Here is a 15,364-nt window from a genome sequence, read left to right as displayed (position 1 = left end):
ATGTTGGCGCAGTTTCTCAAGGACAGCTCGGACGTGCTTCACATGGTCTGATTCCGAAGAGGAGTACACTAGAATGTCATCTATGTATACGACAACACAGACGTCAATGAGTTCACGAAGGACATTGTTCATAAAATATTGGAAGGCTGCTGGTGCATTGCACAACCCGAAGGGCATCACCTGGTATTCGAATAACCCGTACTTAGTGCGAAAAGCAGTCTTCCATTCGTCACCCTCTTTTACACGTACCAGATGATATGGCCCCCAGAGATCTTATTTAGTGTATATGCAAGCGTCCTTTACTTGGTCTAGTAGTTCGGGGATCAGAGGCAATGGGTATCGGCTCTTAACCGTGATCTGATTCAATGCGCGGTAGTCTATGCACGTTCTGAGGTCACCTTCCTTTTTGGGCACGAAGAACAAAGCTGAAGATGCAGGGGACTTGGATGGGCGAATGAAGCCATTAGCAAGGTATTGGTCCAGGTATTGTCGTAGGTGAAGGTTTTCAGGTTCCGTAAGGGCGTAGATCCTACTACAAGGGGGTTGTGCACCGGGTATGAGATTGATTTGACAATCGTATGATCTGTGAGGTGGTAAGGTGTTTGCCTGTTCCTTTTGGAAAACATCCTGGAATTCTTGATATTCTTGAGGTAACTGCAAGACATCTTTGAGTTCTCCTCGAAGTCCTCGATGAAATAACGTGATTCGTTTTACCTCAGGCCATCCAGTTTCCACTATCAACCTGTTAAAGGTTGCGATGTAGGATTGAAGGTCCTGGTTGCCCTGTCGTAGGGACAAAAGTTCGTTATCCAAGGCCTGTCCTTGGGAGCGCCCTGCAAATAGTCTTTCCATGCTCATTTGAAAGCCCTGAAAATCCTGAAGAATAGGGCCATCCTGATTGACTAATGGAATTGACCAATCCGCTGCACTGCCGCTGAGATATGACAATACAAAGGCTACCTTGGCTTGATCGTTTGGGAAGGCTCCAGGTCTGCATAAAAAGTGCAAGCGACATTGGTTCATAAACACAGCGTACCTTTTGGGGTCCCCGGCAAAGCGTTCGGGCGGAGCTAATGGAATAGTTCCTGGTAGGATTACTTGCACAGGGTTACTTGGTGAAACAGGAGTTGGGTTCCCCCCAAGTCCAGGTAGGGGTGTTTGTCCAGCCTGGCTTTCCAGTAATTGCCTAGCAAGGTCATCAGTTCGCTCCTTTGACACAATCAGTTCTCTCCTGAGAGCATTGGTTTCTTGACGGGCGGAATGTACTTCAGCCCTCAGTTCCCCTAGTAATTTGGCCAGTTGGTCAGTTTCTGAGGTCTCCATAACGCCCGGGTGGGAATTTGTGGGACGGCTTCGCGTTCTGTTATGCTCACCTTGCTCCCACAGGGGCGTCGATCGGAACTGGACAGCTGCGGTCTCCACCAATGTGACGTGTAGTATTGAGATGACAGACTGGACCGGCCCACCAAACTTCGCCTGCTTGGCCCGTAGAAGTATTCTTCTGAAAGTGGAGAAATGGAATTAACCACCCGTGGAATTGAGTGTTGCCCTCCACCCCCACTGTTCTCCCCACTGATCACCTCTGATGTCCCTTCTTATAGTCTCACCTTATGGTTTGGAAAGATGAGCTCTCCAGCCTGCATTGAGTGCAGGGGCGCGTGGATAACCAGTTGCTTCACTGGTCCGAAGGAATCAGGGAGTTCCAGAACAATTTTGACTCTGAGGTTTCTGGCGTGGCGCCGTAAGTATTTAGTTCGTAAGAGTTCAAATGTCTGACTTTCACTCATGTCCGATTCCTTGCAGAATGCAGCTTGACCCAAGCGAAGATTTCCTCGTGGCAGCCGGTAACATTCAGGTAAGAGTCTGTATTATTCAACGCAGTTCGATAAAGGATGCTAGTAAGTAATTTGTTGCTTTCTCCCTTGATACAGGTGCTGAGAGAAATTATGAAGTCTCGAGGAGAATTGCCTCCGGTGGTAAAATCTGGTAAGTCTCTTATGGTGAGCAGGATTCCCCTTGTTTGTCCCTTTAGCTTACCTTGCCACCCTTTTGTTCCCTTTAGGTGCCGGAGTTCGGCGAAGATGAGATGGAAGCTGCGCCGACTCGTGGAGATGAATAATACCTCCGGTGGTAAAATCAGGTAAGTCTATGGGGGTAACTAATATTGCCTCTGTTTATTCCCTTTGGCTCACCTTGCTGTTCTTGTGTCCCCCTTAGGTGCCGGAGTTCGGTGAGAACATGAAGAAGAATGAGGTGGATCGTGGAGATGCTGCGAAGGCCGGTGAGTTCAGCGCGGCGCTGCAGCAGGCGAGGCGACGCGTATCAAATAACTTCTTTCTTCCAGTTCAAAGGCGCGGTGGATCCGGAATTCAGGTGAGGAATAAAGGTATTGTTCTTGTTCTAACCTTTTCTCCTTCTTTTCCCCTTTTTCTAGGAGCTCCAAACTCAAGGCGGGCGTAGCAGTAGACTAGATGCTGACTTGCAGGCACGGTGAGCGTTACACTGCAGGATGCAGAATAATGCGAAGCGTGTGTTGCTCTTCGGACGTGGTTTAAATAGCCTCCAAAGTAGTTCCAGGTAAGTATTCCTTCCCAACCCCACCCGAGTAAAAAATAGTCCCTAGGTAAAGTAGTCCCTTCCAAGCCTCATATGGGCTTGGAGCTCTTGCAGCATGGTCTGCATCAGGTAAGTTTGCAGCATGGTCTGCATCAGGTAAGTTTTGATCCATGAGCCTGGTGCCTATGGCGCCAGGACTGACTCTCCATATGAGCCTGGCGCCATAGACGCCAGGACTGCACCCAAATAGCCCCTAACAGGGGTTGTTGGGCTTGCTTGGGATAACTTGATGCCTGCTTCCGGGGTTGATGGACTTGGTCTGAATCCCCGGGGGTAGGCATCATGACAGCACCTCTCACATGTCCGCAAAGGATCACCAAATGCAACACAAGCACATTAAGAACAAATAAACATTGTCCACCTACCTTAGTGTTGCTAATTAAAATCAATTGCTTCAGAAATGTTTTATACAAATCTTTCTCTCTCTCTCTCTCTCTCCCTCTCTCTCTCTCTCTCTTTCTCTCTCTCTCTAGCTCTCTCTCTCTCTTTCTCCCTCTCTGCTCCTCCACTCTGCCTTTTGTGTGCATTTTTTCTTTTTCCTCAGAAATCAAGATGATGGAACCAGCAACTTCAAATCTTCAATGGAAATTAAAAAAGAACTTAATTATAGTGTTAGTCATAGATGTTTATGTTCTTATACGTGCGGAATGCATTTTAGTGCAATATTATTTGCAATTTTAATGTTTAGTTAAGGAATTTTTTGTGGAGCTTCTTTTATATTCGGAGCTCATATAAAAGAGAGGGGAGGGCGGCATGTAGGAGGAGATGTATTCAGAAATATAACCAACAGTACTAAAAATATGCACAATATTAGTAACAAACCTGATAACAATGTTACCAAATGAACAACTCTAGCATTATAAGACAATGGGAGATTGACTGGAACCTTCAACCTGCCTCAGCTCTATAGTGCCAAATTTGGAAAATGTGTCATTTCACGTCTATCACTGCCAATCTTAACCAAACATATTTTTCATGTTTCACTGTGCTTTCTTTAAACCCCAACGAATTGCTAAGGTTGTGGATAATACACCCAACAATTGCTGGTCATGTGATGAACCGAATGCCGATTTTCTCCATTTAATTTTTAAATATAAATTTGTTTATATTTTTTGGACTAAGATTTGGTCATGTCTTCAATTGATTTTTCATTTCACAGAACCTCTATCGCTCTCTATCCTTATGCTTGTTTCCATTGTCTATCCGACTATATGACAAATGGGATCTCCTACTTTATTTAATTTAGTATTGCCTTTCATAACATTACCTCTAACTGGAAGAATACATCCAACCTATCTTATAATGGCTGGTTGAATTCTATTTGTTCCACTCATTGAATGGAAAAATGTCATGAATGGGTTTATTTATTACCTCAACAATCCCAACAACTGAATGTAATCAATTCTTAGTCATTGCTGTCCTTTCCCTCTCCTTCCTCATTGTCTTCTGTCTTGTATCTTCATTTTAGTCTCCCCCTGTCTGTCTTAATATTTACTCAGTAAAACAACCTCATTGAATTTATTGTATTTAAATTGTTTTATCAATTGTGGATATAATACTTCGAGAGAATATATTTGTTAAAACTTGTTTACCATATACTTGTTTTACCTGTTGATTAAATCACTTAATAAAAACTTATTATACCAAAAAGAAACAATGTTACCAAATTAACAAATATCCCTGTACGTATGGCTGTGATTGTGGACATCCATGATAACACCAGCACCAAGATAACACCAGCACCATAAGCGTGGAAGAAAACCTATTAGAAATTAAACAAAAGGCTAAAAGTTCTAGCACAAAGGGCGAAACATGACGACTATCATGGGCTTGGCCTTGATGCCATTTTCGAAGTACGACATCCTGAAATGACTAACATCTGGTACACTGATATGAGTGCAGTAGAGAGAAAATCAGCCAATGGAAGTTGTCATGTCTGTTCTCGGATCCCACACGCGTCATGGGCACCAAATGTACTAGTAGTACCAAAGAAGTCCCAATTATAGAAGCACAGTGCCTGGTTCATCCTGTGCTATGTAGGATTAAAGGCACCTTTCAAGCACACAGTGCACGATTCAAACTCGTCGACCCAGATCCTATTTAGTGTAAGAATCTAAGAGACTTTAAGTGCTTGCAACAGCCATATTTAGTTATCCAGGCATTGAAGTGTATAAACAACAAATGGCAAGACGCCACACTCAGCTGTCTGGCAGAGGGCCTCCTGGGCTATGAAGACGAACTCCTGGCTCGAGTGGAAGCAACGTGTGCACAGATATGGACAGAGCACATCACACAGTTGATATGGACTGCAGCAAAGGGAAACAAAGTGAAAGTGCTATGAGAAGAGATTTATGAACTCTGCTTCCACAATGAAAGAACTATCTTTATTGGGTCCAATGAGAAATGCAACAGAACACTCCTGATTCCAGACCTGAAGAAGGGCACGGAAGCTGTGACCAACAAGTGCACTTGTACCTCTCACCATCATGTAGGGGCTACTATTTGCTGCCTACATTACACTCAGCGCTGATAGTAATCCCAGAAGAGCATCTGCAAGGGGGGGCCAATACACAACACAGCCCCAACCATTTCCCTCACATTCAACAAACAGAACCTGCCACCACCACCAGAATTTCATATTCTGCTCGGAAGAGGGAATTATGAGAAGTTGAGAAGGAAGAAACAATTATCAAACTACTTATCTAGAGATTCAGCAGCACTGCTTGCAGTAATCCCTAATGAATGCAGACTTTTTAACTCCACAGAGAGCCTCTTCGCTTAACATTTACTACCCGGCGAGCAAGCTGCAGAAAACCCAAAATGGCTGGAAAAAGTCTGTTGGGAACTGGTACAGCTGGCAAAGAACACCAAGTATGGGTTCAACGTCATAAAGGTCAAGCTGCGTGCCCTGAGGCTGATAATGATGCAGAACCGCTGTGTCCCTGATATGTTGACTGCAATGGAAGGAGGCATGTGCCGAAAAATCAGGGATTCATGCTGCATATCAGTCCTGCTCGAAGGCGTGGATTACAGATCATAATCCCACATAATTGCAGCTGTAAATGGTCTGGGAGTTTGCATGAAAAAAGCAGTAATCCAAGGGGATAGTTGGTTTGACATTGCATTTGAAGGTCGTGAGGTGCTTCCAGAACCAGAAATGGTTCTCCTCAAGTGTCAAAGAGGCAGGGAGGCTGTTACCCAGGACTGTCGTGGCTGTGTTATAGTCCTCTTCTTTGCCCTTGTTGGTGCAGCACATTGAACAGTCCGAGCGCCAATGTCCCAGGTTAAGCATTAGGAGGGTTCTTCAGGGTCTGCGACCCTTCATGATTTGAGGTGCATGCCTCAACTGTTGCAGCCATATCTCCCACCTGAGTGCAGCCCCTGACCTACGGGGATCAAATGGTTTCATTAATGTCCATTGAGACAAGTCTATATCTCTATTACTCTCAGGGGCTGGTTCTAGGTGCCTTCTCACGCCAGTGAGTGTTGTGGGGTTATCAGCCCTGGTGGCTCTGTTATATTTTCAGGGCAGTGCCCAGGATCTTGTCTAACTGGTAGCTCTGCTTTATCCCCAGCAGACTTGCTTGCCTGTTTGTGTTAATTGGCTTATCTTGAACGCACGCCAGCCTGTGAGTTCTGCTAGACAGGCATTTTCTTGCACAAGCTCTGGCGTAATTCAACATTCTCTCTGATGCCTGTTCTGCTCATTAGCAGCAGTGTCCTTCAGTAGTTGGCCTTCCGGCGTTGTGCACATGTTTGGCACACTGACTCCAGATATTGTTTAAATAATGCATTTTTTTTCTTTTGAGGTAAGGGGGTGCTTGTCCGTGCTGCGTGATGCATATTGCACTGTGACGGGTCAGACTAAGAATTGCTGGTACTACGGTGTTAGCAGCATCATCTATCCGCACAGCATTGGGGCTTGGGGTGTCACTCCCTCCATCCTCTTGGAATGTGGAGGCCTGGAGATCTGCCGCAGTGATGTCGGCTGGCAGGCGAGGTGACAGGTGCACGTCCTGTAACATCTTCTTCCCTAGTGTGATGGTGCAAACTAGGAACTCACTGCCTGAGCTTTCTGGACTTTTGCCATTATTTATGTACTCCAGCCGAGGCATCATGACGCTCTCTGTCATCACGGCATTACTCATGTGAAAGCATCACATGCAGCCAGCTCCTCACCTCTCTGATTCTGCAACTCTGTGATGTAAGATTTAAAAATGAACTGAGAGTTGTTGGGCTCCCTCTCCCCGCTGGATGAATAGAGCATGCCTTGTCCATGAGATGGGGGGGAGCTCTGTGCCCCAATCGTGCTCTCTGCCCTTCAGGGCTGTGACGGGCAGTCAGGAGCCTTGGGGAGGCAGGTCTCCCTATCCCTTCCGGGGCCTTCGCAGGCGGTGCGGACAGGGCTCTCCACCCCTTGGTGTCCTGTTGGGCTCCCTTTGTGGGTGTGCGTTGTGGGGGACAGGCACTGTTCTTCTTGGGATTGGTATACAGTCGATCCCACCTTGGTCGTCAGATGTTACATGTCGCCAGACCCCATCATTATGGTGATGCCCTTCAGTGTAGGCCGGCCTGGTGGGCCCATGATGCGTGGGCACGCAGCGCTGGAATATTCACACAGACATGGCTCTAGTCTGTTACTGAAACTGCTGAGCGGGAGACCGCTCGGCACCTTTATTGGTGCAGGCCATATGTTTTCACATGTGGCCGCAACATGTGACTGTGCACGAGCCCCAACCCTAGTGCACACGTTACAACAGCAGCTGAGGTGGATAGACTAATAGGTAGGTTGACAGAAAGGGTGAATAGACTGTAATAAATGGACAGACACATAGCTTTGTAGATAGATACATTCATAGTCATAGATAGTTATTGAAAGATAGAATGATAGATATAGATAGACAGATATATAGACAGATATATAGACAGATAGATAGATAGATAGATAGATAGATAGATAGATAGATAGATAGATAGATAGATAGATATATAGAGATAGATAGAGAGAGAGAGAGAGAGAGAGAGGGAGAGAGAGAGAGAGAGATAGAGATACACATCAAAACCAAGAAAAAAGACAGCGGGAAAGGCAGCAAGAAGGTGTCAAGTTACTACCCCAAAAGTTGGATTCTTTTGTGACATTTGGAAGACCTGTGGTACATCCTCCATCTCACACTCAGTCTCAGGCAGTTCAGTCTCTTTCCATGCAGTGGCTATCTGTGGGTGTTGTCTTTGTGCACATAGAGCAGGAATTCATTACTTATCATACATATGTGACATCAAGCAGCTCCAGTTGTGATCACCTACGACATACCATGAATGAAGTACCATTTGTAATGCACCCCCAGTCTAACATGCACCAGAACACACATGCCCCATTGGTCACCTGCACATGACACGTCACACTGCAGACCTTTATTAAAGCATATATCCCATTCACTGACAATCAGGATGTGGGTGCCTTCATCTATTCAGGGTGAAGTGCACCACCTTTTATGCAATGGTTTGAAAAGACCCCACCTGTAGGAATCCAACTCTATATGGACTTAGAGACAAGCATCCATGCCTCACACTCTGTCTCTTTCACCCTCCAGCATCCAAGCCTCAGACCCTATCTCTCTCTCTCTCACCCCTGAGCATCCATGTTCCACTCTCTGTCTCTGTCTCTTACACCCTCCAGCATCCATGTTTCACTCCCTCTCTCTGTATCTTTCACCCTCGAACATCCATGCCTCACTCTCTGTCTCTCACGGTCTCCTTTAGCCTCAAGCATCAATGACTCATTCCCTCTATCTCTTTCACCCTCGAGCATCCATGCCTCAAACTCTATCTCCATCTCTTTCACCCTCAAGCATCCATGCCTCACTCCCTCTCTCTATCTCTTTCACTCTTGAGCATCCATGCCTCACTCTCCATCTCTTTTGATCTCCTTCACCCTCGAGCAACCACGGCTCACTACCTCTCTCTTTCTCTTTCACCCTCAATCATCCATGCCCCACTCTCTGTCTCTCTGTCTCCTTCAACCTCGAGCATCCATGACTCACTCCCTCTCTCTATCTCTTTCACTCTCGAGCATCCATGCCTCAGTCCCTCTCTCTGTCTCATTCACCCTCGTGCATCCATGCTTCGCTCCTTTATTCACCCCCGAGCATCCATGTCCCACTCTGTCTCTGTCCCTTTCACCCTTGAGCATCCATGTCTCACTCTCTGCCTCTTTCACCCTCCAGCATCCAAGACTCAGACCCTATCTCTCTCTCTCACCCCCGAGCATCCATGTTCCACTCTCTGTCTCTGTCTCTTACTCCCTCCAGCATCCATACCTCACTCTCTCTCTCTCACACCTCAGAGCATCCATGTTTCACTCTCCGTCTCTGTCTTTCTCACCCCCGAGCATCCATGTCTCACTCTCTGTCTCTGACACCCTCCAGCATCCATACCTCACTCCCTCTCTCTCTCACACCTCAGAGCATCCATGTTTCACTCTCCGTCTCTGTCTTTCTCACCCGTGAGCATCCATGTCTCACTCTCTGTCTCTTGTACCCTCCAGCATCCATGCCTCAGACCCCCCTCTTTCTCTCTCTTTCTCACCCCTGAGCATCCATGTTCCTCTCTACGTCTCTGTTTGTTATACCCTCCAGCATCCAAGTTTCATTCTCTGTCTCTTTCCCCCTCCAGCATCCATGTCTCAGACCCTCTCTCACTCTCACCACCGAGCATCCATGTTCCACTCTCTGCCTCTGTCTCTTTCACCCTCCAGCATCCATGACTCAGACCCTTCTCTCTCTATCATCCTATAGCATCCATGTTGCACTCTCTGTATCTGTCTCTTACACTCTCCAGCAGCCATGTTTCACCCTCTGTCTCTTTCACCCTCAAGGATCCATGTTTCACTCTGTCTCCTTCACCCTCCAGCATCCATGTCTCATACCCTCTCTCTCTCTTTGACCCCCAAGAATCCATGTTCCACTCTCTGCCTCTGTCTCTTACACTCTCCAGCATCCATGTTTCACTCTCTGCCTCTGTCTCTTACACTCTCCAGCATCCATGTTTCACCCTCTGTCTCTTTCACCCTCAAGGATCCATGTTTCACTCTGTCTCCTTCACCCTCCAGCATCCATGTCTCATACCCTCTCTCTCTCTTTGACCCCCAAGCATCCATGTTCCACTCTCTGCCTCTGTCTCTTACACTCTCCAGCATCCATGTTTCACTCTCTGCCTCTGTCTCTTGCACTCTCCAGCATCCATGTTTCACCCTCTGTCTCTTTCACCCGCAAGGATCCATGTTTCACTCTGTCTCCTTCACCCTCCAGCATCCATGTCTCATACCCTCTCTCTCTCTTTGACCCCCAAGCATCCATGTTCCACTCTCTGTCTCTGTCTCTTACACTCTCCAGCATCCATGTTTCACTCTCTGCCTCTGTCTCTTACACTCTCCAGCATCCATGTTTCACTCTCTCTCTCTTTCACCCTCAAGGATCCATGTTTCACTCTGTCTCCTTCACCCTCCAGCATCCATGTCTCATACCCTCTCTCTCTCTTTGACCCCCAAGCATCCAAGTTCCACTCTCTGCCTCTGTCTCTTACACTCTTCAGCATCCATGTTTCACTCTCTGCCTCTGTCTCTTACACTCTCCAGCATCCATGTTTCACTCTCTCTCTCTTTCACCCTCAAGGATCCATATTTCACTCTGTCTCCTTCACCCTCCAGCATCCATGTCTCATACCCTCTCTCTCTCTTTGACCCCCAAGCATCCATGTTCCACTCTCTGCCTCTGTCTCTTACACTCTCCAGCATCCATGTTTCACTCTCTGCCTCTGTCTCTTACACTCTCCAGCATCCATGTTTCACTCTCTCTCTCTTTCACCCTCAAGGATCCATGTTTCACTCTGTCTCCTTCACCCTCCAGCATCCATGTCTCATACCCTCTCTCTCTCTTTGACCCCCAAGCATCCATGTTCCACTCTCTGCCTCTGTCTCTTACACTCTCCAGCATCCATGTTTCACTCTCTGCCTCTGTCTCTTACACTCTCCAGCATCCATGTTTCACTCTCTCTCTCTTTCACCCTCAAGGATCCATGTTTCACTCTGTCTCCTTCACCCTCCAGCATCCATGTCTCATACCCTCTCTCTCTCTTTGACCCCCAAGCATCCATGTTCCACTCTCTGCCTCTGTCTCTTACACTCTCCAGCATCCATGTTTCACTCTCTGCCTCTGTCTCTTACACTCTCCAGCATCCATGTTTCACTCTCTCTCTCTTTCACCCTCAAGGATCCATGTTTCACTCTGTCTCCTTCACCCTCCAGCATTCATGTCTCATACCCTCTCTCTCTCTTTGACCCCCAAGCATCCATGTTCCACTCTCTGCCTCTGTCTCTTACACTCTCCAGCATCCATGTTTCACTCTCTGCCTCTGTCTCTTACACTCTCCAGCATCCATGTTTCACTCTCTCTCTCTTTCACCCTCAAGGATCCATGTTTCACTCTGTCTCCTTCACCCTCCAGCATCCATGTCTCATACCCTCTCTCTCTCTTTGACCCCCAAGCATCCATGTTCCACTCTCTGCCTCTGTCTCTTACACTCTCCAGCATCCATGTTTCACTCTCTGCCTCTGTCTCTTACACTCTCCAGCATCCATGTTTCACTCTCTCTCTCTTTCACTCTCACTCCCACATGTAAAGATCACAATTCTTTCAGGATCACAGAAACTGTGGCACACCCGAAGAAGATTCACTAGGCATATATTAACAGAACATAACTTTACTAAAGTAAGGAACTGAATGGCAGGTGATACTCACAAGGGCAAACAGCAGAGACACTCAGGATATTGCAGAGGAGCACAAGGTGACCCAACATCCTCGCACTTCTGTAAATTAAATGACAATTACCTTTACAAGAAAAAAACTTTGCAGTAAATTATGTTGATGAAACAGAAACTCCTCCTTCGGACACAGCGTTCCTTTGCAGGAGGCAATACTGGAGCCATGCAGGTAAGTGTCCCACAGGTACTGGAGGAAGAAGACTAGAAGACTCATTGGAACTACAGGATTCCCCAGGACCCTTCCCACCATCCTCACTCTAAGCCCCCTACAGGCATAAGTCTTACCAAGTTAGAGGGTCTTGTGGGTGGCACCCCTGAGACCTCAGCAGAGATGCTTGAGTCTGGGGTCTGCAGAGGCTTCTCAGAGATGAGCAGAAAGGAGGGGGGACTGATTCCTCGGGTGAATGTGAAGTTGGGATGAGGTCAGGAATGTTCTGACGCGAGAGGACACAGGTAGGGCTGCAGATGCAGGACACTGGAGGGGAAGAAAGAGCTCAGAGACAGATGAAGAAGCGCCTTTACATAAAGGTAGACAGGAGGCAGGGAGGGGGCTGGGCTTCAGAGTGCAGGGAAGCACCTTGAGGGCAGGTGCATGAGTCATCAGCCTTATGTGCAGGCAGTCTCTTGGCACAGCTGCTACTGGGTTTTGTAATGAGTTTTGTGCTGCAGCTGGCAGGCGAACATTAACTCCTGGTAGCACTGTAACCACTTCAGCAGCAGCCCTGCATTAGAAGAAACATGTAATTAAACGTTTGTGTATTGCAGTGACTATTCCCACTCACTTCTCACCTCTTCCCACCACCACAAAAAGAGATCCATCAATGAAGCAGAGCCCCAAAGCACACAACTTCCACAACGTTCCCCTTCTGTGCAAGTGCACACACTACTTTCATGCAGAGGCAACAGCTTCCCTTTGCACTCCTGAAATGGGAACACACCTGCACAAAATGTAAACTAAGTCAGTACCTACTGAGTGGGGTGGGGCATCACAAATCACCATGCTGACTCTAATCAAAAGTCCAAGGGTCTTTATTTAAAACTATCCAAAATTGTTCCTTTCTTTTCATTCGGAAAAGCTGGCCCTAATGCCGTCCTTTTCCTCTCTCAGCGTCACTGGGGCTGGGTTCCAACACCGAGTCTAAGAAGTTCCTAACGGGCTGTTAGTAATCTACAGATCGGTAACCCCTTTCTTTCTTGCCTCTATTCTTCCAGTGTTTGCCCTAAGAAGATGACTATCTGACTCCCTAGGAAACTTCTAGCTTTCCCTCTTGTTAGGGAGAATTCTCTTATAAGGCTAATTTCCCAAACCTAGTGAGTCCCCCAGCAGCTTTGCTGGATTTTAGGGGTTTGTTTTTTTCTCCTGCTAAGAGTGAGACTCTTTTACTCCCACTCTTAGGCATGATTTGAGGGATGTCTCTGACTATTTGTGTGCTCTTGGGCTATGGGGTCCTTTACTCCATAGGGTATCATCTATTTTTTGTGTATGTGTTACACAGCACCCTCAGTGCAGTAACACAGGGGTGTCATAGTGACCCCCTAACATAGACTCCATACCCTGGGACTGACTACTCTCTCCCAGGGCATGTAAAGTCACCATTGGCTTTCCTAGTCCTAAATTGTGATCAGAACCAGTACAAACCATCATATTGTGGAAGTACTGGAAGGGGTTAATTATATTGCCCCTGTGTCTATTTTCAAGGGGGCACTGTCCAGTCCCCGCTTGTCGAGTTTCTGGCTGGTGGCAGTGGTTACCACGCAAAATATTCCACCGGAATATTTCCTATGGGATTTTCCAATTGATTTTAAACACACCACTTTTTGGTGCAATGTGAAAGATACCGCCGGTTTATTTATTTAATATTAAATCAACGGTTGGGTCTTTTTGCCAGAACTCTTTTCTAAAATGGCGTTTGTGTCCGTCTCTGTAACTCTGACCAAGGTCGAGCCCTTTGTTCCACATTTTGGCGGGCTTCTCCACAGAAGCCCTCCAAATGGTGCCACTCTGTCTGGGTTCCACAGGATGTGTGGGTAGGGGAATTGGCACCCTGGACTGCATTGCCTTAGCAACTCAAGTAACACTCTATTCTGATTGGCCCAGTGGTGAGCCGCCCGGCTCACTACTTAGCATGTTTGAGTGACAACTAGGCTGTTGAATGGGGGTTTTTCTGCATAAAAGCAGGGCTTTTGGGACTGGAACTTTAGAAGTCGCCACAGGACCTAAGAAATCAGAAGAGGGAAGAAGCTGAGCCATCTGCAACGACAACACCACCGGTGGAGCCCTGCTGCAATGACTTCACCACTTTCCCGACGACAAGAGGAGATCTTCTGCTGGAAGAGTCTTCTCCCTCTGAGCTGGTGGGATCAACCAGTTCGCCATTTCGCCTTCCAAAGACGACCCTTGGTCGAATCGCTCGTGCCAAGCACCCCAGTGGCCGGATAGCCAAGCTTCACCACTTTGACCGCAAATAAAAGGAACATACCTTTTACTGACAAACTCCGCGGCTGGTTTCATCCCTGTGCAGTGCATCGACTCCAAGTTTCCTCCTCAACGAGATCCTCCTTTCCCCTGGTCGAAACAATGAACAGCAACGACTGCCAGGAACAACTGCCACCGCTGGAGCTTCCTCTCTCTTTAAGGTACTTTGTCCTTGTTATGATGTCTACCCCTGGGGACCCAGACCAAATCCAGCAACCCTGGAAGCAGGCATCAAGTTATTCCAAGCAAACCCAACAACCCCTTCTAGGGGCTATTTGGGTGCAGTCCTGGCATCTATGGCGCCAGGCTCATATGGAGAGTCATTCCTGGCGCCGTAGGCTCATAGATTAAAACTTACCTGATGCAGACCATGCTGCAAACTTACCTGATGCAGACCATGCTGCAAGAGCTCCAAGCCCATATCAGGCTTGGAAGGGACTACTTAACCTAGGGACTATTTTTTACTCGGGTGGGGCTGGGGAACAATGCTTACCTGGGACTACTTTGGAGGCTATTTAAACCACGCCCGAAGAGCAGCACACACTTCGCGTTATTCTACATCCAGCAGCGTAATGCTCACCGTGCCTGCACGTCTGCATCCAGTCTTCTGCCACGAGTCTGGAGCTCCTAGAAAAAATGGGAGAAAGAAGGAGAAAAGGTTAGAACAAGAGCAATACCTTTGATCCTTACCTGAATTCCCGATCCACCGCGCCTTCGAGCTGGAAGAAAGAAGTTATTTTATGCGCGTCGCCTCGCCTGCTGCAGCGCCGCACTGAACTCACTGGCCTTCGCGGCAAATTCACATTCCACCGCATCCTTCTGCATGTTCCGGCCGCACTCCGGCACCTAAGGGGAACACAAGAACAGCAAGGTGAGCCAAGGGAATAAACAGAGGCAATAGTTACCCCCCATAGACTTACCTGATTTTACCACCGGGGGTACTATTCCTCTTCACGGGTCGGCGCACCTTCCACAGCATCCTCGCCGAAACCCGGCCCCTAAGGGGAAACAAAAGGACAGCAAGGTGAAACAAAGGGATAAACAAGGGGAAACCTCCTCACCACAATAGACTTACCTGATTTTACCACCGGAGGCATTATTCCCCGAGACTTCATACTTTCTCTGAGCGCCTTAATAAGGGAGAAAGCAACAGGTTACATACTGACATTATGTTATAGAACTGAGTTGGATAACACAAATCCTTACCTGAATATTACCGGATGCCACGAGGAACTCTTCGCTAGGGTCAAGCTGCAACCTGCAAGGAATCGGACAAGAGTGAAAGTCAGACATTTGAACTCTTATGAACTACATACTTACGGCGTCTTGCCGGAAACCTCAGAGTCAATATTGTTCTGGAACTCACCAATTCCTTCGAGCCAGTGAAGCAACTGGTTATCTACGCGCCCCTGCGCTGAATGCAGGATGGAGAGCTCATCTTTCCAAACCATCAG

General features: G+C 47.4%; 1 protein-coding gene across 1 annotated transcript in view; it reads right to left on the bottom strand.

Moving 5' to 3' along the window:
* The window catches only part of LOC138498729 (CD5 antigen-like), a 239,573-nt gene extending 227,645 nt beyond the window's left edge, over positions 1–11,928 (bottom strand). Inside the window, exons 1-2 of the mRNA XM_069622367.1 lie at positions 11,720–11,928; positions 11,412–11,479 (exon numbers count right to left, since the gene is read on the bottom strand). Coding sequence (XP_069478468.1) covers positions 11,412–11,469 — 58 coding nt within the window. The 5' untranslated portion in view covers positions 11,470–11,479; positions 11,720–11,928. The remainder of the gene's footprint in view (positions 1–11,411; positions 11,480–11,719) is intronic.
* Positions 11,929–15,364: the final 3,436 nt, after the last annotated feature.

The sequence above is a fragment of the Ambystoma mexicanum genome, chromosome 5q (genome assembly GCF_040938575.1).
Source record: "Ambystoma mexicanum isolate Mex_15411 chromosome 5q, UKY_AmexF1_1, whole genome shotgun sequence".
NCBI classification, from domain to species: Eukaryota; Metazoa; Chordata; class Amphibia; order Caudata; family Ambystomatidae; genus Ambystoma; species Ambystoma mexicanum.
This window is presented reverse-complemented; position numbering and strand designations above follow the sequence as displayed.